The sequence below is a fragment of the Eubalaena glacialis genome, chromosome 1, assembly GCF_028564815.1.
Source record: "Eubalaena glacialis isolate mEubGla1 chromosome 1, mEubGla1.1.hap2.+ XY, whole genome shotgun sequence".
NCBI lineage: Eukaryota > Metazoa > Chordata > Mammalia > Artiodactyla > Balaenidae > Eubalaena > Eubalaena glacialis.
In genome coordinates, this window is record NC_083716.1 from 167,134,721 (window position 1) to 167,160,302 (window position 25,582).

A 25,582-nucleotide genomic window follows, 5' to 3' on the forward strand; every position below is an offset into this window, starting at 1 on the left:
AAACTTCCCTCTTAAAACTGATTTTGCCTAGTCCCATAGATTTTGAAATATTGTGTTTCCACTTTGTTTGTCTCAAAGTATTTTTTTATTTCTTCTTTGACTCCTTCATTGACCCATTGGTTGTTTAGTTGCATGTTGTTTAGCCTTCAGGTGTTTGTGGTTTTGCCAGTTTTCTTCTTGTTATTGATTTCTAGTTTCATACTATTATGGTCAGAAAAGATGCTTGATGCGATTTCAGTCTTCATAAATTTATTGAGACTTGTTTTGTGGCCTAACATGTGATCCATCCTGGAGAATGTTCCATGTGCCTTAGAAAAGAATATGTATTCTGCTATTTTGGGGTGGTGGAGTTTTGTGTGTGTGTGTGTGTGTATATATATATATATATATACACATTAAGTCTATCTGGTCTAATGTGTTGTTTAAAGTCAATGTTCCCTTATTGACTGTCTGGTTGATCTGTCCATTGATGTAAGTGGGGTGTTAAAGTACCCTATTATCGTATTGCTGTCAGTATTTCCCTTTATGTATTTAGGTGCTCCTGTGTTGGGTGCATAGCTGTTTACAAGTTATGTCCTTTTGTTGGATTGATCCCTTTATCATTATGTAATGCCCTTCTTTGTCTCTTGTTACAGTCTGTATTTTAAATTTTATTTTGCCTGATAGAAGTATTGCTACCCCAGCTTTCTTTTCATTTCTGTTTGCATGGAACATCTTTTTCCATCCCTTCACTTGTGTGTTTGGATCTGAAGTGAGTCTCTTGTAGGCAGCATATATATGGGTCTTGTTTTTTAATCCATTCTGCCACCCTATGTCTTTTGATTGGAGAATGTTGTCCATTTCCATTAGAAGTAATTATTGACAGGTACATACTTATGGCCATTTTGTTAATTGTTTTCTGGCTGTTTTTGTAGTTCTTCTCTGTCCCTTCCTTCTTCTCTTGTTCTCTTCCCTTGTGATTTGATGGCTTTCTTTAGTGTAATGTTTATATTTCTTTCTCTTTATTTTTTGTATATCTGTTACAGGTTTTTGGTTTGTGGTTCCCATGAGTTTTATATATAGCAGCCTATGAATATAGCAGCCTATTTTAAGCTGATGGTCACTTAAGTTTGTGCACTTTCTAAAAGCACTACTTTTTTTACTCCCCTCCCTGAACATTTTATGTTTTTGAGGTCATATTTTTATTTTGTGTATCATTTAACTCATTATTTTAGATATAGATGATTTTACTACTTTTGTCCTTCAACCTTCATACTGACTTTTTTAGGTGGTTGATCCACTACTTTTACTATATGTTTCCCTTTACCAGTGCTATTTTTTTCTTTCATCATTTTGTTCATTTGTTTGTTTGTTTCTAGTTATAGCCTTTTCTTTTCCATTTAAAAAAGTCCTTGTAACATTTTTTTAAGACCAGTTTAGTGATGGTGAACTTCTTTAGCTTTTACTTGTTTGGAAAACTCTTTATCTCACAATTCTGAATGATAATCTTGCTGGGTAGGGTATTCTTGGTTGTAAGTTTTCCCTTTCATTACTTTGACTATATCATGCCACTCCTTTATGGCCTGTAAAGTTTCTGCTGAAAAATCAGCCAATTGCCTTATGGCATATTAACCCTTGTATGTGACTTTTTGTTTTTCTCTTTTTATCTTTAACTATTGCCATTTAATTATGTCTTGGTGTGGATCTCTTTGAGTTCATCTTATTTGGGACTTTGTGCTTCCTGCACCTGGATACCTGTTTTCTTCCCCAGGTTAGGGAAGTTGCAGCCATTATTTCTTCAGATGGATTTTCTGTCCTTTTCTCTCTCTCTTCTCCTTCTACAGACCCTGTAATGTGAATGTTAGATAGTTGATGTTGTTGCAGTAGTCCCTTAAACTATCCTCATTTTTAAAATTCTTTTTCCTTTTTGCTCTTCTTATTCAGTGATTTTCACCATCCTGTCTTCCATATCATTGATATGTTCTTCTGCATCCTCTAATTTGCTGTTGATTTCCTCTAGTGTGTTTTTTTACTTCAATTATTTTATTCTTCAATCCTGATTAGTTCTTTTTTATATTTTCTCTCTCTTTTTTGAAGTTCTCCCTGAGTTCATCCTAGTTTGGTGAGCATCTTTATGACCATTATTTTGAACTCTACCTGGTAAATTGCTTATCTCCATTTTGTGTAGTTCTTTTTCTGAGTTTTTGTCTTGTTTTTTTCATTTGGAAGCTATTCCTTTGTCTCCTCATTTTGTCTAACTCTCTGTGTTTGTTTCTATGCATTAGGCATATCATCTATGTCTCCTGGTCCTGAAAAGGTGGTCTTATATAGAAAGTCCCCTGTGAGGTCCAGTATCACAATTCCTCCTGGTCACAAGAGCCAGAATATCCAGGGCTACCCCTGTGTGTGCCCTCTTGTTGTGGTTAGACCACTATTGCTACAGATACTCTGGTAGGCTGGGCTCACCCCTTGGTCCAGCCAGCTGATAGGTTTTTCCTCAACTGCCGCAGGCACACTGATGTGTGGGGCTGGTCCCCAGCTCAACTGGCTGCAAGGCCAGCCAGAACTGTTGCAGACATGCTGATATGCTGAGCTAGCTCCCTAGAGTGGGAGCCACTTTGGAGGGGTGCCAGTGCTGGCTGGGGCTACCCACTGGCTGGGGCAGAGTGAGAATCACTTTAAAGGGGCCTGCTGGGGCAGGTGGGCTGGGCAGGGCTGGTCCTCAGGAACACCTGGGGAAGGTGCACAGTGTTAGTTAGGTTGAAAAAAGAGAAACAGAAATGGCGGCTGCCAGCAACAGGTCAGCCAGGGGGAAGGAAAGAAAAAAAATGGCATCTGACAGTGTTTCCATTCCCAGAGAAAGTTCCACCAGATACCTGCCGTGTGGCACATACCTCCAAATTAGTCAGTGAATCTCCTTCTCATATGACCTCGATGCTTTTCAAGCTGTTGCTTCTGCCCTAGTACCTGGAACAGGTGAGTTTGTGTGTGAGCTCTTTATGGGCAGAGTCTTGGTTTCCCACAGCCCTCTGGCTTTTCCAAACTTAAGCCTTGCTGGTTTTCAAAGCCAGACGTTATGGGGGCTTGTCTTCCTTGTGCAGGTCCCCTGGTCTGGGGAGCGTGACGTGGGACTTGGGTCCCTCGCTCCTCAGGGGTCCTCCACGGTTGTAATATCTCTCCCGTTTGTGGGTTGCTGCACTAAGTGTGTGCGTTCTGACTAGACCATGTATCTTCCCCTCCTACCCATCTCAATGTGGACTTTTCTTTATATCCTCAGTTGTAGAAAATCTGTTCTGCTAGTCTTCAGGTCATTCTCAGACATGGCTGTTCTATCCATAGTTGCAGTTTTGTGTATCCATAGGAGGAAGTGAGCTCAGGATCCTCCTACTCTGCCATCTTGATGCCATCAAGATTATTTTAAATAGCTTCTTTTAGAAAAGAGTGTAAATGAGCACAATTGCTTGTCACCTGGTTTGTGAGAAAATGTTCCATTGGATAAAGAGACAAAATTGCTGAAGTACAGATTTTTAGCGTGTCTCTTTTTCTTTTCTTATTTAAATAATATCTCCTAATGGTTAAAAAGAGAGAGACATACACAGGAGTCTAATGGTTTTGGTTTCCATGGTGATAATTTTTCAGATTCTGACACTGCATGCCACCTAGTGTTTCCAAGCCGAGAGCTTTGATGTAATGGTATCCCAGGTTTTATCTTGTACTAAAGCTGAAGCTGGGAACTATCTAAACGTCTTTTTCTTTTTAAAAGTGGCACATTTTTCCATTATGCCAATTCTTGAAACTGCCAGATTGGTACTTCCATGTCTATAGTTTGTTGCCATTTCCTATGTGATTTTCCAGTGTTCCATTCCTGGATGAAATAAAGGTGGATTACTACCTAGCTCTGATTTCAGGTCCTCTCTTGTTTAGCTTCTCTGAGGCATTCCATTCCCTGTAAAACTCTTATAACCTAGCAAACTATGTATTTTACTTAGTCCCTAATAAAACTCCGTCAAGAATTGCTGTGTAAGAATGTTTAGAACTGTGGAAAGACAGAAGACTTACAAATGAAGCAGATTACTCTCCAGTATCATCAGCCTGATAGAGACTTAGATCATGTTTCAGTGTGTACCAGGGAATCTACATAAATCTGAAATCTGTATTGAAATTCCAAACTTAAGAATTCAGAACTGTCACAGAGCTTTGCTACCTAGAAGTGTAATGCCAAATGATAAACCTAGAGACAGGTTCATCAAAAACCTATATTAAGAATGTCAGCAAATCTTTCTGGAGGCTAGGAAACAAAACCTTGGATTGAATCTGACATCAAGTTAAAGGTTTAGAATGTGGCATCCCAGTTCTCCTGTAAACCCTATATTCACTTTCCAAACTAGCTTGATCAGCAATGCCTAAAAGTTTTACTTTGCTTTTCGTTGACAAACCTTATTGAACACAATAAAGTAAAGCCAGGCATGAATCAGTGCTCAATAAAGAGAAGCTGCTATTCTTACTGGGAATTTGTTCAATAAATATTTACTGAGCACCTACTGAGTGCTATGCACCTATCCTAGGCACTGAGGATACAACAGTAAACAAAGCAGACAAAAGTCCCTGCCTGCTTTGAGCTTATAGTCTAGGGGAGAGAGATGGTGATAAGTGCTATAAAGAAAGGGCACACTGGCCTCCTGTGGTAAGTGGATACTGCTTAGATATTACTTCCTTTAGGAAATTTTTCCTAAGCTGCTTTCCCCCCAGACGGTAACACAAACATGCGCATGCATGCGACACACAAACACTGTATCTTTTCTCAGCTGCATTCTTAGAGCCTGGCATATAGTAGGGCCGTAATAAATAGTTAAAGAAAGAAAGAAAGGAAAGACTAATTTCAATCCTTAGGATTGTGTGTTAAACTCAGAATGTGATGTAGATTCAATTTAAATCTGTAAAGTGAGAGTGAAGTGGCATTCCTGAAAAAAAATGTTTGTTAGCAACATGAGGGTTAAACTTGAGGAAAGACTTGTCATGAAGATAATCAGAATATGGGCAAATATATTTTGAAGAACCTAGAGGAAAGAGAACATATTTGATTAGAATTGGGAAAAGGCAGTATAAGCTACACCACCTAAATTTACAGAGTAAAAAAGAGGTTGGAATCGGGAAGAAGATAAATTGTTTTGTTTTGTTTTTTAAGTTCAAGATGGCAAAATGATACAGTTGAAAATAAAGCAAGATAATGGGTGAGACAGATTTGAGTAAAGAAAACAATAATGAGGTTAGATTTGTCTATATTCATTTGGTGAAGACTAAAAGAATAAAATAAGCAAATGGATAAGAAATTAAAATTTCCATTGTTGGAAATTCTGAAAACTCTGCGCAGAGTTCCTTTGATTTTAGATAATATGAAATATGACAGAAAAAGCTAGCCCTACCTTCAGAGGTTTCATCACCAAGCTCAATAATGTGAACATCATGCAAGTTTTCATTTCAATAGTTTGAGATATGGAGGATCTTTTTTACATAGTCACCCTTCTCACTCCATCTGTTAATCCTCTTGGAGGAACTCACCCTGAGAGGTGAGTTTTCCAAGGGGTAACAAGGTCAGTTTTCAGGTTTTAATTTAATGTAGTATGTAAGTTAGTTTGTGGCTGGTAATCGGGATGAAAAACATTCATGAAATTTAGCAAAATATATTAATAAACTGAGTATATGAAACACTTTCATATAGAAAAGAGTCAAAATGACTGTGCAGTTTAAGTTGAAAATAGTCTTGTATTAACTTGTATGAAGTCTTGAGTTAATAGTCTTGTATTAAGATTATAAGACATTACTGGCAAATATCTGAACCCTTTTTTTAGCAAGTTTTTATGTATTATTTTCATTGAGTTTAGCTGATTAAACTTATCTTCTTCCAGATGTGCCAAATACTGGTGTAAACAAGCCTAGAGCTTCTGACGCTGTCCATCCCAATAACTATCTCATCAGGACAGAGCCAGAACAAGGAACCCTCTACTCACCAGAACAGACATCTCTCCATGAAAGTGAGGGTCTGTTGTATTATCTTTTAAGTATTAGATTTGCTTTTAATATTTCCATTTTGAAAATGAGCATCAGAAGTGTAAAATGAAGATATATTCTGCTGGTTTCATTCCTTCAGGATCATTGGGTAACTCAAGAAGTTCAACACAAATGAATTCTTATTCCGACAGTGGATACCAGGAAGCAGGGAGTTTCCACAACAGCCAGAACTTGAGTAAGGCAGATAATAGGCCACAACATTCATTCATAGGATCAGCTAATAACCACCTGGTGAGGAATTCAAGAGCTGAAGGACAAACGCTGGTTCAGGTAAGCCAAATACATCTCCATCCTTTTTTTAAAAATGGACTCATTTTACTCTATGAGTCCATGATGTGAATGAAATTTTAGGCTTGAAATCTAAAAATGCATTAGTTCCTATTAATGAATTCTGATAAATTCTAGACATTGGAGAGTAATTTTTCTGTAAGCAGCAAGTTTGGCATGAGGGGAGTAGTCCGCGGAGAGTGTGAGAGGATTGGATGGAATGTTCTAGTCCCTGAGGGGTTATGAGTTCCTAAAAATACTAGAGCTAAAATATGCTGTAAAGAGTTCTAGAGGGCAAAGCACTATTCCCACACCTGCACAAAATGGGACTGGCCCATTCTAACCAAAGTTTTTGCCTTCATCATTGGAATTGTTCTCTGAAAACATATTTTTTTGCTTTGCTAGAATATAGATATTCCTGCCTATAGAGAGCTACTGTATAGAAGCATAACTATTCTGTTAAGGTTTTCTTACTTGATAGTCAAAAATAATAATGCATATGTATTTATAAAAACTCCTTAACTCCTCACTCACTGCCACTTTATTCATCTCAGTCCACCAGCATATGCCAGAATTAATAAAAGTAATAGGAGTCCCGAGTGGCAATAACTAGTGAGGATCTCTCTGTCCAAGTACCCCCATGATTCCTCTGGAGCTGAAAAATGGCAAGATGATCAAAGAAGTCAGGCGAACCCTAAGCTTCTCTTAATGCAATACAGGAAGCCCTGAAGGTACACACAGCAGTGGGCCAACATTCGCAATGCCAAAGGAGAAACACAAAACGACTTTGGCTCAACAATTTAAGGAAAACTTTTAAGTATTAAGAAACATTTCTGTATTAAAACAAACACAAATATGGTGCATGAATTTTTAAGGTAAGACAGGAAATCTTGTGCCCATAGCAAACTACTTCCAGCTGCAGACCCCTCTCCCCCAGCTCCATTCCTCAGATGATACATTTACTCCTCTGCTGTTAGGGATGCTCTCATGAAACACTCTGGGAAACTTGGACTAAATGCTTACAGGAGTTCATCTGCTTAGGTGAATTTCTATGTTGGCAGGTCTAAAGTCACACTTACGAATAATAATTAATTACACAGATTGTCTATTTTGCCCCTAAGAGTGGCCATGATACCTTTTTAATTAATTTTTTTTTTTTAACTTACAGTAAGTTAATTTTGTTCCTGGAGATTGCAAGACGGTCTTTAAAACTGAACTTGCATGTATTCTGGGGAACACAATTTCTAGATATCTGGGCCAAGTGTCATCCCATTTTAATAGTAAACAGCTTATATGTGGGATTTTTTAAATTATCTTTAGCACTATTAGTAAACCCCCAGTACAGATTTTAATTTTCCAACTGCCTACTAATTTTTTTGTTTTGTTTTATTTTGTTTTTTCTTTTTTAACATCTTTTTTTGAGTATAATTGCTTTACAATGTTGTGTTAGTTTCTGCTGTATAACAAAGTGAATGAACTATATGTATACACATATCCCCATATCCCCTCCCTCTTGCATCTCCCTCCCACCCTCCTCATCCCACCCCTCTAGGTGGTCACAAAGCACCGAGTTGATCTCCCTGTGCTATGTGGCTGCTTCCCATTAGCTATCTATTTTACATTTGGTAGTGTATATATGTCAATGCTACTCTCTCACTTCATCCCAGCTCACCCTTCCCCCTCCCCGTGTCCTCAAGTCCATTCTCTACTTCTGTGTCTTTATTCCTGTCCTGCCCCTAGGTTCATCAGAACCTTTTTTTTTTTTTTTTTTAGATTCCATGTATATGTGTTAGCATACGGTATTTGTTTTTCTCTTTCTGACTTACTTCACTTTCTATGACAGACTCTAGGTCCATCCATCTCACTACAAATAACACAATTTCATTTCTTTATATGGATGAGTAATATTCCCTTGTATATATGTGCCACATCTTCTTTATCCATTCATCTGTCGATGGACACTTAGGTTGCTTCCATGTCCTGGCTATTGTAAATAGTGCTGCAGTGAACATTGTGATACATGTCTCTTTTTGAATTATGGTTTTCTCAGGGTACATGCCCAGTAGTGGGATTGCTGGTATATGGTATGGTATGGTAGTTCTATTTTTAGTTTTTTAAGGAACCTCCATACTGTTCTCCATAGGGGCTGTATCAATTTACATTCCCACCAACAGTGCAAGAGGGTTCTCTTTTCTCCACACCCTCTCCAGCATTTATTGTCTGTAGATATTTTGATGATGGCCATTCTGACCGATGTGAGGTGATACTTCATTGTAGTTTTGATTTGCATTTCTCTAATGATTAGTGATGTTGAGCATCCTTTCATGTGTTTGTTGGCAATCTATATATCTTCTTTGGAGAAATGTCTATTTAGGTCTGCCCATTTTTGGATTAGGTTGTTTGTTTTTTTGATACTGAGCTGCATGCGCTGCTTGTATATTTTGGTGATTAATCCTTTCTCAGTTGCTTCGTTTGCAAATATTTTCTCCCATTCTGAGGGTTGTCTTTTTGTCTTGTTTATGGTTTCCTTTGCTGTGCAAAAGCTGTGAAGTTTCATTAGGTCCCATTTGTTTATTTGTGTTTTTATTTCCATTTCTCTAGGAGGTGGGTCAAAAAGGATCTTGCTGTGATTTATGTCAAAGAGTCTGCTGCTTATGTTTTCCTCTAAGAGTTTTATAATGTCTGACCTTACATTTAGGTCTTTAATCCATTTTGAGTTTATTTTTGTATACGGTGTTAGGGAGGGTGCTAATTACATTCTTTTACATGTAGCTGTCCAGTTTTCCCAGCACCACTTATTGAAGAGGCTGTCTTTTCTCCATTTTATATTCTTGCCTCCTTTATCAAAGATAAGGTGACCATATGTGCATGGGTTTATCTCTGGGCTTTCTATCCTGTTCCATTGATCTGTAGTTCTGTTTTGGGCCAGTACCATACTGTCTTGATTACTGTTGCTTTGTAGTATAGACTGAAGTCAGGGAGCCTGATTCCTCCAGCTCTGTTTTTCTTTCTCAGGAGTGCTTTGGCTATTCGGGGCCTTTGTGTTTCCATACAAATTGTGAAATTTTTTGTTCTAGTTCTGTGAAAAATGCCATTGGTAGTTTGATAGGGATGGCATTGAATCGGTAGATTGCTTTGGGTAGTATAGTCATTTTCACAATGTTGATTCTTCCAATCCAAGAACATGGTATATCTCTCCATCTGTTTGTATCATCCTTAATTTCTTTCATCAGTGTCTCATAGTTTTCTGCATACAGAAAACTTTTGCATTCCTTGTGGGCCTCAATTAGGTGTCCACAGTTCTCTTCTCCTTTCTCAATGATGCACGCATCACGCACCTTCTTGGTCTCCAGGCAGGAACAGCAGGGCTTCAGAGGCTTCTTCTCCTGGGACTCAGATGGGGCAGGGCTTGTGGCAATTTTCGCGCCAAAAGCAGCAACTAGCACAGACACCCTAAACTCTCCAGCCTCTGCAAATGCCGCCGATTAGCCCGCAATCTTTTGTCTCCTTAGGTAGGTTTATTCCTAGGTGTTTTATTCTTTTCGTTGCAGTGGTAAATGGGAGTGTTTCCTTAATTTCACTTTCAGATTTTTCATCATTCGTGTATAGGAATGCAAGAGATTTCTGTGCATTAATTTTGTATCCTGCTACTTTACCACCTTCATTGATTAGCTCTAGTAGTTTTCTGGTAGCATCTTTAGGATTCTGTATGTATAGTATCATGTCATCTGCAAACAGTGACAGCTTTACTTCTTCTTTTCTGATTTGGATTCCTTTTATTTCTTTTTCTTCTCTGATTGCTGTGGCTAAAACTTCCAAAACTATGTTGAATAATACTGGTGAGAGTGGCATCCTTGTCTTGTTCCTGATTTTAGAGGAAATGGTTTCAGTTTTTCACCATTGAGGACAATGTTGGCTGTGGGTTTGTCATATATGGCCTTTATTTGTTGAGGTAAGTTCCCTCTATGCCTACTTTCTGGAGAGTTTTTATCATAAATGGGTGTTGAATTTTGTCAAAAGCTTTTTCGGCGTCTACTGAGATGATCATATGATTTTTATCCTGCAGTTTGTTAATATGGTTTATCAAATTGATTGATTTGCATATATTGAAGAATCCTTGGATTCCTGGGATAAACCTCACTTGATCATGGTATATGATCCTTTTAATGTGCTGTTGGATTCTGTTTGTTAGTATTTTTGTTGAGGATTTTTGTATCTATGTTCATCAGTGATATTGGTCTGTAGTTTTCTTTTTTTGTGACGTCTTTGTCTGGTTTTGGTATCAGGGTGATGATGGCCTCATAGAATGAGTGTGGGAGTATTCCTCCCTCTGCTATATTTTGGAAGAGTTTGAGAAGGACAGGTGTTAGCTCTTCTCTAAATGTTTGATAGAATTCACCTGTGAAGCCATCTGGTCCTGGGCTTTTGTTGTTGGAAGATTTTTAATCACAGTTTCAATTTCAGTGCTTGTGATTGGTCTGTTTATATTTTCTATTTCTTCCTGGTTCAGTCTCAGAAGGTTGTGCTTTTCTAAGAATTTGTCCATTTCTTCCAGGTTGTCCATTTTATTGACACATAGTTGCTTATAGTAATCTCTCATGATCCTTTGTATTTGCAGTGTCAGTTGTTACTTCTCCTTTTTCATTTCTAATTCTGTTGAGTTGAGACTTCTCCCTTTTTTTCTTGATGAGTCTGGCTAATGGTTTATCAATTTTGTTTATCTTTTCAAAGAACCAGCTTTTAGTTTTATTGATCTTTGCTATTGTGTCCTTCATTTCTTTTTCATTTATTTCTGATCTGATCTTTATGTTTTCTTTCATTCTGCTAACTTTGGGGGGGTTTTTTGTTCTTCTTTCTCTAATTACTTTAGGTGTAAAGTTAAGTTGTTTATTTGAGATTTTTCTTGTTTCTTGAGGTAGGGTTGTATCGCTATAAACTTCCCTCTTAGAATTGCATTTGCTTCATCCCATAGGTTTTGGGCTGTCGTGTTTTCATTGTCATTTTTTTCTAGGTATTTTTTGATTTCCTCTTTGATTTCTTCAGTGATCTCTTGGTTATTTAGTAGCATAGTGTTTAGCCTCCATGTGTCTGTATTTTTTACAGTTTTTTTCCTGTAATTGATATCTAGTCTCATAGCATTGTGGTCAGAAAAGATACTTAATATGATTTCAATTTTCTTAAATTTACCAAGGCTTGATTTGTGACCCAAGATATGATCTATCCTGGAGAATGTTCCATGAGCACTTGAGAGGAAAGTGTATTCTATTGTTTTTGGAGGGCATGTCCTATAAATATCAATTAAGTCCATCTTGTTTAATGTGTCATTTAAAGCTTATGTTTCCTTATTTAATTTCATTTTGGATGTTCTGTCCATTGGTGACAGTGGGGTGTTAAAGTCCCCTACTATTATTGTGTTTCTGTCAATTTCCCCTTTTATGGCTGTTAGCAGTTGCCTTATGTATTGAGGTGCTCCTATTTTGGGTTCATAAATATTTACAATTGTTATATCTTCTTCTTGGATTGATCCCTTGCTCATTATGTAGTGTCTTTCTTTGTCTCTTGCAATAATCTTTATTTTAAAGTCTTATTTTGTCTGATATGAGAATTGCTACTCCAGCTTTCTTTTGATTTCCATTTGCATGGAATATCTTTTTCCATCCCCTCACTTTCAGTCTGTATGTGTCTCTAGGTCTGACGTGGGTCTCTTGTAGACAGCATCTATACGGGTCCTGTTTTTGTATCCATTCAGCCAGTCTGTGTCTTTTGTTTGGAGCATTTAATCCATTTACATTTAAGGTAATTATTGATATGTATGTTCCTATTACCATTTTTTAATTGTTTTGGGTTTGCTATTGTAGGTCTTTTCCTTCTCTTGTGTTTCCTGCCTAGAGAAGCTCCTTTAGCATTTGTTGTAAAGCTGGTTTGGTGGTGCTGAATTGTCTTAGCTTTTGCTTGTTTGTAAAGTTTTTAATTTCTCCATCGAATCTGAATGAGTTAGTTGCTGGGTAGAGTAATCTTGGTTGTAGGTTTTTCCCTTTCATCACTTTAAATATGTCCTGCCTCTCCCTTCTGGCTTGCAGAGCTTCTGCTGAAAGATCAGCTGTTAATCTTATGGGGATTCTTTTGTATGTTATTTGTTGCTTTTCCCCTGCTGCTTTTAATATTTTTTCTTTGCATTTAATTTTTGATAGTTTGATTATTATGTGTCTCGGTATGTTTCTCCTTGGATTTATCCTGTGTGGGACTCCCTGCACTTCCTGGACTTGATTGACTATTTCCTTTCCCATGTTAGGGAAGTTTTCAACTATAATCTCTTCAAATATTTTCTCAGACCCTTTCTTTTTCTCTTCTTCTTCTGAGACCCCTATAATTCGAATTTGGTGCGTTTAATGTTGTCCCAGCGGTCTCTGAGACTGTCCTCAATTCTTTTCATTCTTTTTTCTTTATTCTGCTCTGCGGTAGTTATTTCCACTATTTTATCTTCCAGGTCACTTATCCGTTATTCTGCCTCAGTTATTCTGCTATCGATTCCTTCTAGAGAATTTTTAATTTCATTTATTGTGTTGTTCATCATTGTTTGTTTGCTCTTTAGTTCTTCTAGGTCCTTGTTAAATGTTTCTTGTTTTTTCTCCATTCTATTTCCAAGATTTTGGATCATCTTTACTATCATTACTCTGAATTCGTTTTCAGGTAGACTGCCTATTTTCTCCTCATTTGTTTGGTCTGTTTGGTTTTTACCTTACTCATTCATCTCCTGCATATTTCTCTGTCTTCTCATTTTGCTTAACTTACTGTGTTTGGGGTCACCTTTTCGCTGGCTGCAGGTTCGTAGTTCCCGTTGTTTTTGGTGTCTGCCCCCAGTAGGTGAGGTTGGTTCAGTGGCTTGTGTAGGCTTCCTGGTGGAGGAGACTGGTGCCTGTGTTCTGGTGGATGAGGCTGGATCTTGTCTTTCTGGTGGGCAGGCCGCGTCCTGTGGTGTGTTTTGGGGTGTCTGTGACCTTAGTATGATTTTAGGAAGCCTCTCTGCTAATGGGTGGGGTTGTGTTCCTGTCTTGCTAGTTGTTTGGCATGGGGCATCCAGCACTGGAGCTTGCTCTCCGTTGGGTGGAGCTGGGTCCTAGCATTGAGACGGTGATCTCTGGGAGAGCTCTTGCCGATTGATATTACGTGGGCTGGGAGGTCTCTGGTGGTCCAGTGTCCTGAACTTGGCTCTCCCACCTCAGAGGCTCAGGCCTGACACCAGGCCGGATCACCAAGACCCTGTCAGCCACACGGCTCAGAAGAAAAGGGAGAGATAAAGAAAGAAAAATAATAATTAATAAAATAAAATAATAGAAAATAATTCAAATTAAAAAAATAAAATGTAATTTGAAAAAAATGAAGATAGCAACCAAACCAATAAACGAATCCACCAATGATAACAAGCACTAAAAACTATACTAAGATAAACATAAAAATCAGAAACAAGTCAGTGGCAGACGGCAAACCCCAAGTCTACAGTTGCACCCAAAGTCCACTGCCTCAATTTTGGGTTGACTCATTGTCTAGTCAGGTATTCCACAGATGCAAGGTACCTCAAGTTGATTGTGGGGATTTTATCCACTGCTCCTGAGGCTGCACGGAGAAATTTCCCTTTCTCCTCTTTGTTCGCACAGCTCCTGGGTTTCAGCTTTGGTTTTGGCCCCATCTCTGCATGTAGGTCACCCTCCGGCTTCTGTTCCCGCCCAGACAGGACGGGGTTAAAGCAGCGGCTGATTAGGGGGCTCTGCATGCGGAGGGATGGAGAGGTACGGTAGTTATAATTGGAATGCAGGGCCAGCCTGCATTGGCAGAGGCCGGCATGACTTTGTGACAGCCTGAGGCGCGCTGTGTGTTCTCCTGCCTACTAATTTTTAAACTCCCTCTTTCTTGCCTTATTGTTTATTTGCAATCCCCTTCCCTCCCCAGATCTTCTCCTTTCCGTGGCTATTGCCTTCCCAGAATTGTTGAGTTTGAACACCCAAGTGGTCTCAGAGCAAGTGTTTCAGCCAGCCAACTGCTTATGACACGTGGAGACAAAACATGTTTCTTCTTATGGCGTCTAAGAGTATACAAAGTCCGTGACTCATCCCTTTTTCTTCCTTTATTGCCCCAACTAAAAGTGAAAGGGGGTTGATGACAACTGTACACTAGTAGTCACGAAGGAGATACAGAAAAAGCTTGGTCCTGAGCTTATAACCCAGTGCCCCAGTTCAGCCACCATTCTTCTTCATTGTTGTCCTGCATCAAGAAAGGGATCTGAGACTCAGTGTTTGCAGAAGTCTGTGGATTCATAGAAGGACTAGCCATGGCAGAAATGTTCTTCATTTGCCAGTCTGGTCATTTGCAGCTGGCCAGAGCTCAGCAGAGATTTTGAGCATTCCTCCTGCTGGAACAGATTAAGGGTACCTTTATTTGCATCTCTTTTGATTCACCAGCTTAAGACAAGAGCTTATAAATCAAAGGAGGTAGAAAGAAATGGCTGAAATCACTAGCAGCCACACTTAAGCTAAAAGAAAAGATAGATCTGGCTAAAGCACTAATGCAGCACTCACAGAGGAGAGCTGAGAGTGCAGGCCCTATCCAAACGTTCAATTATTCCACTTTGAAAGAACCTTCCTTTTGTTGATGGGGCCAACCCATAAAGACAGTTATAAAGGCAGTTATAGATACTGCTCTAGCTTTATCTAGATTAACATATTGAAAAAGTTTTGTTTTTTGTTTTGTTTGTTTTGTTTTTGTTTTACACAAATGAGTTACCTTAGCCAAACTTTGACTCGCAGGGTACAAAATAAGTACACTGCTCCAGTGACCCTTCACACTTGCAATACAGCATATTATGTGTTGTGGAAAATGTGTAGACAGAGGGTAAAAATAATGTAAAGAAAAAAGAAAAAAGAATATTAAATGTCTTTAGATCTCTCCTTACTGGTTGGTTTTAGTATTCTGAAGGGGAAAGTTGGAGATTAAACCACCACCAAAAAAAAAAAAAAAAAAGTAGAACAAGAAAAACAGAATAAGGAAAAATTAAGATCCAGCTCTACAGCAAAAAAAGGAAAAGAAACTTAGGTGCCTAAAAGAAATAGTGAATTCACATTCTATAGTGAGCTATGTACATTTTTTTCTGTAATGACAATGGACACACAACCCTGGATAAACCATTCTCTTTTCTCCCCCTTTCATCAGCCATCAGTAGCCAATCGGGCCATGAGAAGAGTTAGTTCAGTTCCATCTAGAGCACAGTCTCCTTCTTATGTTATCAGCACAGGCGTGTCTCCTTCAAGGGGGTCACTGAGAACTTCTCTTGGTAGTGGATTCGGCTCTCCATCAGTGACCGACTCCCGACCACTGAACCCCAGTGCATACTCCTCCACCACATTACCTGCTCAGCGGGCGGCCTCTCCGTACTCTGCACAGAGACCCGCCTCCCCATCAGCTGTACGTCGGATTGGGTCGGTCACCTCCCGGCAGACCTCCAATCCCAACGGACCAACCCCTCAGTACCAAACGACCACCAGAGTGGGGTCCCCACTGACCCTGACGGATGCACAGACTCGAGTAGCTTCCCCATCCCAAGGCCAGGTGGGGTCATTATCCCCCAAACGCTCAGGGATGACCGCCGTACCACAGCATCTGGGACCTTCACTGCAAAGGACTGTTCATGACATGGAACAATTCGGACAGCAGCAGTATGACATTTACGAGAGGATGGTTCCACCTCGGCCAGACAGCCTGACAGGTGAGTACAAGGTGACAGCCCTACACAAAGCCCAGCGGGAAAGTCTTCCATGTAGCCGTTGCTGAAACAGAGCATGTAAAGTGGAAAAAGCTTATATTTTTATCTTAAAATTTATACTGCAGACTTCAGGCTGACTTGTCTTTCAGGCTCTATAATTTTTAATGCGTCAAATTATACACATTTATATCACCAGACCTCTTTTGCAATGAATACATTTCCCCCATCCCTCACAATATTAGGATATAAGAGGTACTTTTTTGCCTTTTAGAAGAATTGGTTGGAATTCTAAACTGTTTGTTGAGGTTTTTCACAGTGAAATAATTTTCACTAGCTAGGCCTACCCATACTCAAAACCCTAAGATATGTTGAAAGGTGGTATCAGAATGTCTGCTCAAATTTTTTTTTTTTAAAGAAATGCCCTAATAGTGTAGACTAGAATATGGATTTCCTCACTTACTGCCTTGATTTTTAGCATCCTGATGGGAAGTGCACAAATTTCTTAGGAATTACCTTCAAATGCCACTTGTATTAAATCAGAAAGGCACCAACCAGGTCACTGGTAGTCCAACTGTTTCCTTCAGGGTTTTTTCATGACGGGTATCCTACATGATGTATAGACTTGTTCTTTTGATTAAAATGAATTCATCTTTAACTAGTGTTCTAAATTATATTTTAAAAGTAACATGTACATAATGGTAAAAAAAAAATTCAAACTATGCAGGGAAATGTGAACTGAGAAGTGAAAGTCTCAGCCTTCTCTTTACCCTCACCCAGTCCCACTCACCAGTTTATGTATCTTCCAGAATGTTTGATTACATATATGAGTATATACATTACATACAAATGTGCACACATTGTGTTTCTTTTTTTTTTTTTTTAATGCTGTTGGAATTCTATTATATATATCTTCTATACCTTGTTCATTTTTTAACATGTCTGAGAGTTCTACTTCATTCTCTCAAGGGATGCCTAGGACCCTATTTTATAGATGTATTATAATTTAATCACTTTGCTGTTAATGGACATTTAGGTTTTCTCATTTTTAGCTGTTAGAGACAATGATGCAATATATATTATTCTTCCTGCATATTTGCACATAGGTACTAAGATAACTATGGGATCCATTTCTTGAAGTAGAATTGCTGGATCAAAATATGTGTGTATATTTTCTTAATGAAATACTGTCAAATTGCCCCCAGGAAGGTTTTATAGATTTCTATTTACACAGTAGTTTGAGCACGTGTTCCCTACACCTTCACTAGCACTGCATGTTGTCAAAGAGTTTCATCTTTGCCAGTCTGGCAATTAAAAAGCTGTACCTCATTGTTTTAAGTGGCCTGTGTTGAGTAATAACTGAGGTTGATGATTTCATATGTTTATCAGCCATTTTATTGCTTTTCTACAAACCGTGAGTTCAGGTCTTTTGTCTATTTTTTAAATTTGTAAATGCTTTTTATACTTGAAATAAATTAACCCCTTGTAATATACTTCTCAAGTATTTTTCTCATTTTGTAATTTGTCTTTTGACTTTCTTTGTTTTTGGTATTTCTTATTTACAGAAGTTTTTAATATTTTGTGAAGTAAAATTAATATCCTTTCCTTATGGCTTCTGGGAAAGGTAAAGCCTTTTTGAAATTTTCTAATTGAAGAATTTTGCACAAAGAATTAATATTGAACTTGATTTTGAGCTCAAGGAAATTCCTAGGGGAGAAACTGCCTCTTTTTCATTCAGCCGTTAGAGGGGTGTCCTTGGCTTAGATATTTTCTGGCATGCCTCTGAAAAGTATGCAGCAGAGTGAGGTGGAATCATTTACGACATTCTGCCTCTGAAGGAAACCTTAAGAGATAAATAGTTCTGAGGATTTCTGTGCCCCAGCCCCGCCCCGTGTATGTGAACAACAGCTGTGCAGAAATCTATGTTTGCAGTAGAGTGAAGAGGAAGCCCAGGAAAGAAAGTGAGCACATAAAGGACTGTCTCCATGTTTAACCCTGGAGGGCTGATCTCCTTTGGTTTAAAAAACCTGCTTCTCTGACAATGCAGGTGAAGTTAGACTTTATGTTTCAGGGGGCAAAAATTATACGTAACCTATTATGGGTTTTTTTTTCCCTAGAATATGACAGTCTTCAAAAGAAGCAAAGTGTTTCTTAAAATGTTCTAGGGATGCTTTGGTTTCAATCATCTAGTTACCTGCCCAATTAGTCTGAATGTGGATCCTAATTTGTAAATTCCTCTCTTTTTTTTCTTATTTTAGAAAGTGATGTGCTTCTCATTATATTTACTATGCTTCTGATTTCAAAGGCTTAATAACCTGCTAATTGATAAACCTAAAGCAATATTTTGTAATAGATTCAGACACTTGGATATTTGGTGATCATAATTTAAATGATGTATATAAATTACTTCCTACAACAGAAAAATATGTCTGCCTGAAAATATTCATTTTAGTATAGTCATAGCATATCAAGACAAGTTTTGAGAATAAGAAGAATTCATATTTGGAAGATAAATTTATGTTTGTTTTCACTGACTTAAAATATAAAAGTTTTAAATCACAAGGAATAATATCATTGAAGTAGGTAAACTAGTATGTATTTGTGGAATTGCAACATATTACTTGTCTTCCAGTTTAAAAGATACTAAGTTATAATAGCCTTTCTGCACAATCATTTTACTTAATCTATAGGGGCTATGTAATTTTGTAATTTTTTAAATGTTAATCTATAGTAGTGTGTGTTTTTGTTTTAATGCATGAGTAGGTAAACAAAAATATTTACCATCATAATGTTATTCACAAAGATTTCTAATATCAGGAAATTGCTATTTCACTATAATTCTTAAGATTTTATTTCCCGTTATAGTCTATCACATACAGTCATTTCATCTCACTAATAATCCTGTAACAGGAGGCTGTTTACTGGATACTTTTTATAGTTCTAAGTGGTAACAAGCTCATTTGGTTACCTTTCTTGTGAAATCATAGTAAATGTTTATGAAAGTTTTCATATTATATGGATTCCAGTGAAGACTCCAGCTAGATCCTGGCACAGTGAGAATATCACATTCTGAACGGGGCAGAATGCTTTGGTCTCTTTTCACATCACTCTGGTGGTGAGCCGGGGCGGCTTAGCCAACTTTAGGAGCATGCAGGGCTCAGCTCGCCTCTACTCAAGTGTTTGTGATCCTCAGAGTCTCACAGTAAATCAAGGGCTCTACTGAATATTAAAATAATGCCTCATACTGATAAGATTTCCAAGAACTACGTGCATTTTCCTGCCCACTTTATGTCACCATTAACAAAATCAATGCCTGCAACTTTTGTTCAAGATACTCATGGGCTCTATAAAGAAATGGAGTTTATACTGTGCTAAGAATGAGAAATCTGCCAGTGAATAAAAAGCTGAAATCCTCAGATGAGAACTTTACAACAGCAATCATAATATGGTCTTTAGAGTGACATGGGCTTCCATTAACCCCTGGTGAGCTAACCTCCCTCCTTAACCTTATGTCTGTGGAGGACTCTGTCCAGTTCAAGGTTTCTCACACCATGTCTCATTGATCCTTGAGAAATAGCTTTGTCCAGTGCAATGACAGATCATGGAGGGGGCTTCCTCTCAGCCCTACCAGGAAGTAGCTCTCTGAAGGGGATGAATTACATTTCCTTTTGGGCTCTGTTTCCTCAATTTTAAAATGGGAAGATTTGGCTGAATGAGCTCCCAATTATAAGATTGTATAAACCTGTGATCTTCATTTTAGCAAGTGAGGAGCCAGTAGCCAAAACCCACATTTGTTCATTTAATTTCTTCCCATGTCACATTGCTGTCTGGGGTTGGTAATAATCATTCATTTTAGAAACTTTTATGTATTAACTTTCTTGCCACTCCTCACTAAGCAACATGTAATTATCACTCACATTCAGGCCCATTCACTTTTGGTTGTGATATGATTAACTGAGCTAACAAGATGTGAGCGATCGTATCTTTTGGTAATTAGTTACTGTGTTGATTATTTGCAGTCTTTTTAAGAGCGAATATATGCTGACTGACTTCAGATATGTTTGTGCTTTTTCTTGCTCGTATTTGGAATGTAACCTTAGTTGGTATTCTTACCAAGTGACAAATTTTACTTACTAATGAATGATGACAAATCACTAATTTCTGAACATCATAATGTAGAATATACTAATTCACTTTTTTAAAGAAAATAACATGTTTGGGTTTGAAATTTACATTAATTATTAATAATTTGAATGAGAGTATTTGAAATGACTTAATACACTCTGTACTTTTCCTTTACATTAGAAAGAAGGTAAACAAGAATCTGGTATTTGGATTCCTGGAAAAACACTTGTTTTGGTTTTTTGTTTTGTTTTTTTAAGTGTGATAACAAATAATAAAATAATACTTTATAAATCTTATTAGTTCGCTGATGATATTTTAAACTTTGTAACATAAAATTTCGCCTTTTTCTATAAAAATCATGGATGAATGAATTGAGACAAAGTTCAGAACAGTTCTTGAACATCAGCCTATTTTCTAAGCGCTATTATGTAGGTGTCGTCTTAAGTGTTGTGATTTAAAGAGGTGTGGGACATGACGGCGCTCTCTTTTTGGTCACCATCATAAAATAGCTTACAGTTGGGGGATGAATTTCAGAGTATCAAACCATTTAATAATTTCTTATTTTTTTTTAGAAAATTTACTTTTATCCTGCTGCCAGAGGAGAAAGTTTTATTTTTAGAATGTATATGGTATCCCATTCATATCTGTCATCCCTCTTTTGTAAAATTCACTAGGTTTGGTGTTTAGACTCAGCATTTGGTCCTGTTGTTTAGGAGTTATACTTTTAACCTCACCACAGTTTTCAAGTTTTTTAATGATGTAATTTTCCTGCCTGTAGGCTTACGGAGTTCCTATGCTAGTCAGCACAGCCAGCTTGGACAAGACCTTCGTTCAGCTGTGTCTCCCGACTTGCACATCACTCCTATCTATGAGGGGAGGACCTATTACAGCCCAGTTTACCGCAGTCCAAACCACGGAACCGTGGAGCTCCAAGGATCGCAGACAGCACTGTACCGCACAGGTTCGGGTGGGCATCAGCTCTGTTTAGCTGCTTTCCCAATTTCACCAGCCCAAGAGTAGAGGATTTTATTGAGATGGATTTCCTGTTAGAATGAATTCATATTGCCCATTTGGTTGTCAGATAAGCAACTGTGAAAGCAAATCAATAAACAGTAAAACAGAAGTTTATTTAGTACCTATTTATAGGTGATATATTTTTCCCTTAGTTCAATCTGATCAATGAATACAGTGATTATACTTTAATTCACAAATAAGTTTGTTGAGCTATAAATCCGACTCCTCAGGTTGGAAGCATATCAGATATAGAAAGGAAAGCCTTTTTTGGAATATTTCTTTGTAATTTTTGTTTCCTAGAACACGTATTTAGAGAAAATCCCTACGTGAGCTATTGGCTTATCTTTGATTTAGCATGTATGTAGCCCAAGTGTATTTGGTATTACTCTTTTTTCGTTACTGAATCTCTACTGAATTCTTATGTGATAGAATGTGAAATAAATATTCCTTATGATAGACTCATTCTAGGACAGAATGCAATGATGGCAGTTATAAAAATGGGGAGCAGGAATTCCCCAGGGGTCCAGTGGTTAGAACTCTGTGCTTCCACTGCAGGGGGCCCAGGTTTGAGCCATGGTTGGGGAACTAAGATCCCACATACCACGTGGTACAGCCAAAAAATAATAATAATAATTTTAAAAATAAGAAGAAAAATAAGCAGCTAGTGCATCACACCCTTGCACCCCCAGACTCACATTTGTGCCACACCGTAGTGGCTAATAGAGCAGAAGCTAGAGCCTGTGGCCATGTGAGCTGCCAGATTGTGCTACGGGTGTGGCTTATAAAGTCCCAAGAGGCCGCTTTAAAAAAAAAAAAAGAGTTAGTACAGATTTATTAACGTGCCCATAAATGAATTCCAGGTAGCAATGATAATGCCCTAAAGGCACAGCTCTAGGAGCCATACCTCACAGAACACCATGAGGGAGAAGACTGTATTTCAATTGGTTCTTTGCCAAAAACTGACAATTTGGTCCACTGTGGTATTTTTCTTCTGATAGAATGTACCAATTTTTAATAGATGTTAGTGAAGAACTATTTCACTCATTATGTTCTGTAAATTGAAGAATTTCTTTATTAGGATTAAGAAGTAAATAGTGTTAAAATATGTTAATTGCAAGAAGAATATGAACACAATCATTGGAGAGATACCTACTGCAATAATTTGGAAAGAAAGGTTAAATACAATGTACAGTACTTTATACATAGCATCACGCAATAATTTTAGGGAGTAGCTTTAGAAGAATTTGATATATCAGTCTTCTTTCCTGTGAAGTATATTTTCCAATGTTATCAAAATACACAAGTCTATAAATAAAATATATATCAAAATACGTAACCTGTATTCACTAGGTGTCCAAAGTTTGACAGTTTCAGTTATCTATAAGTTTGAATATCTTACTTGTCTTTTATTGCTAAAATGTAGTTGTGAATTTTTGTTATTTATTTCTAAGATTAGTTTAATTATTTTCCTTTATTTAACTTTCAGTTCTGTTACTAAATCTTAAACATATTAAGACCTACTGTGTAAGCAGATTTATAGTTTCATTTTTGCTCTTTCCTGCTAATAAAATTGACATAAATATTGTTTGTGTTATGTTAAAAACTTCAGTGCCTTTGTTAGCACTAATGAGCTAGATTGGTAATATCTAAAAGTAAGCAATTTATGTAATTGTTAAAAACTTAACCCTTCTTAAAACTAAAACTATTTTGACTTTGAAAAGTATCACTTTGTAGAGAACATACTAATCTTTTTTAAAATGCTGACTTTCTAGTAGGTGTTGGAAATCTGCAAAGGACGTCCAGCCAACGAAGTACCCTTACATACCAAAGAAATAATTATGCTCTGAACACAACAGCTACCTATGCGGAGCCCTACAGGCCAATACAATACCGAGTGCAAGAGTGCAATTATAACAGGCTTCAGCACATAGCACCAGCTGATGATGGCACCACGAGATCCCCATCAATAGACAGCATTCAGAAGGATCCCAGGCAAGTACTGGTTATGAGTCTCCAGAATGCCACCGTATCTCAGGAGTCAACTAGTTCCTTCATTCTGACTTTTTTCAAGTTGCCGTGTCTGTTATAATATCAGTAACTCCTTATCTCTAATATTTCCAGTTGTTTTCCAGCACTGTAGGTCATTGAGGTTAATTTCACTTTAGAGATAGATTCCTTCTTTCAGTGCTTTAATAATAAGTTAGAGAATGCACAGGTCTGTGTGAATATCTGCAGCATCCACAATTGAAATCCTTCATCAAGGCAACTACCTGGGATAGCCTCTTAGTCTGAATTACACAAAAGATTTTAAAGGATCATTTTATGCCTTTTCCTTTATCTTGGCTGACTTCTTAAATGATGGCTTCAGAAAATGCATATGGTTGTTTTAAACTGGGAAAGACCAGTGTCATGTACATTTTGAATCATATTGGTCAGCGCCGTGTTGCGCTTTTATTAACTAGGTCCTTTGAAAAGCTTTCTGCCATTTAAGGGAAAATAGTTTACAAGAAATTCTCACATCTCATGAGCAAAAAATATTTGGCAAATAATAGATGTTTCCTGCTTTTAATTTTATTTGGCCATGTAGAAAACATGTTTTATTAAGATGAGTCATTTAGTACTTGATTGATTTTGAAAAACTAGCCTCATCTCTTTAATGAAAGTCATTTAAAATATTCAGGAAATAAAGATATTTAGAAACTAAAAGAGAATTTTAGCTTCTGAAAGAGTGAAATTATTTCTAAATTTTAAGCAGCTTGAGTGTTACTTTAAGGCATATATTAGCAAGATTTCATTCACTCTTTGCCCACAAATAGTTGTTTCACTGAAAGATTGTTATAATTATCAATTCATTTATAGCAGCCTACCAACTTACTCTAATGAATTAAAAGCATGAGTGAGGTTTGGTTATTAAAACAAAATAACCTAAGGTAGTTTTGAGTTGAATGGGAAGCCCACTGCTTCACTAAAACCACTCCACCTATTCACTCTTTTGCCTAAAATATTTTACAGTGTATGCATACATTTGGTTCTGCTATTCCTATTTGCCACCCTTCTGTTATTTTAAGGATTTTTAAAAATAATTTGTCTAATAGCACCTCCAATATAATTAAATCAAAAATTTTTTACATGATTTTGTTTTTTGTTCTTTTCTTTTTTTAATTTATTTGTTTATTTGTTTACTTATTTATTTTTGGCTGCGTTGGGTCCTCGTTGCTGCACACGGGCTTTTTCTAGTTGCAGCGAGCGGGGGCTACTCTTCTTTGCGGTGCGCAGGCTTCTCATTGCAGTGGCTTCTCTTGTTGCGGAGTGTGGGCTCAGTAGTTGTGGCTCGCAGGCTTTAGAGTACAGGCTCAGTAGTTGTGGCGCATGGGCTTAGTTGCTCTGCGGCATGTGGAATCTTTTTGAAGTCCTCTCAAGAACAACAGACTAGGGCACCCTACTAGATACAGAAATTCTCAAAAGGGTTTTGAATTGTGGGTAATTTAGACCATACCTTGGCTGAATCTGCAGAGAAAAGAATAGCTACCCAGAAAAGCAGTGAAATATGATAAGAGCTTTGAGTTTAGTATGCATTCCTGAAGACTTCAGTTTTGACCTCTGATATGAGCTGATTCATTATAAACAAGGATTTCGTGTCTGGTAATATACTTCAGTTATTCATAGTATGATAATTTCATAGTCTAATGCATAAAACTGTTATGGCTAGCTTTGTGTGAAACTTTACTGATAATGCATTTTGTAAGATGAATAAATGATTATCTTATTATAATAGGTGCATTTATTTATTTGAAACTGGAATCCAAGTGAGTTTAAAGTTTGAATAGTCAAACCATGAAATAAAAACTCATAATTATTACTTAATTTTTAGTTTTAATAATAGCAAATTTTACTGTTTTTATTCACTTCTAAACTTATTTCCTCTGTCATTAATGCTACATTATAGTTAACCTGAAAATTACCCTATAAGACTTAAGAAGTTGTTGATGTTTTATACATAAAAGGAAATGTATGAGTTTTTTTTAATAATTGTCTAGTTTGGAAGCAAAATTTATTAATAGTACAAATAATTCATCTGAAAGGAGTAACAAAGTACTTGTTATGGAAAGTGACAGTGACTGAAAGAATGACAGCATTCATGGTGTTCTTTTTGAGGAGGGCTTCAGCTGTGACATTCAACAGAATAATTCCATTTACGATCTCCTTGACCTTTATGCTGTTGTCAAATATTTTACTTCTACATACATTATAAAACCCCTAATATAGTATTGTTATTTTTACTGTAAATAGTCAGCTGTCTTTTAAAGAAATTAAGCTAAGTTAAGAAGATGGTCTTTATATTCACCTGCATACTTATTTGTAAATAGTTCTCTTCAT

The 25,582-nt window shown here is 37.3% G+C and overlaps 1 protein-coding gene across 1 annotated transcript in view; it reads left to right on the forward strand.

Annotated features, from left to right (window-relative positions):
- The window catches only part of PKP4 (plakophilin 4), a 243,941-nt gene that overhangs the window by 173,456 nt on the left and 44,903 nt on the right, over nucleotides 1–25,582 (forward strand). Inside the window, exons 6-10 of the mRNA XM_061184041.1 lie at nucleotides 5,886–6,011; nucleotides 6,128–6,318; nucleotides 15,520–16,072; nucleotides 20,970–21,158; nucleotides 22,981–23,201. Of these exons, the coding sequence (XP_061040024.1) occupies nucleotides 5,886–6,011; nucleotides 6,128–6,318; nucleotides 15,520–16,072; nucleotides 20,970–21,158; nucleotides 22,981–23,201 (1,280 nt within the window). The remainder of the gene's footprint in view (nucleotides 1–5,885; nucleotides 6,012–6,127; nucleotides 6,319–15,519; nucleotides 16,073–20,969; nucleotides 21,159–22,980; nucleotides 23,202–25,582) is intronic.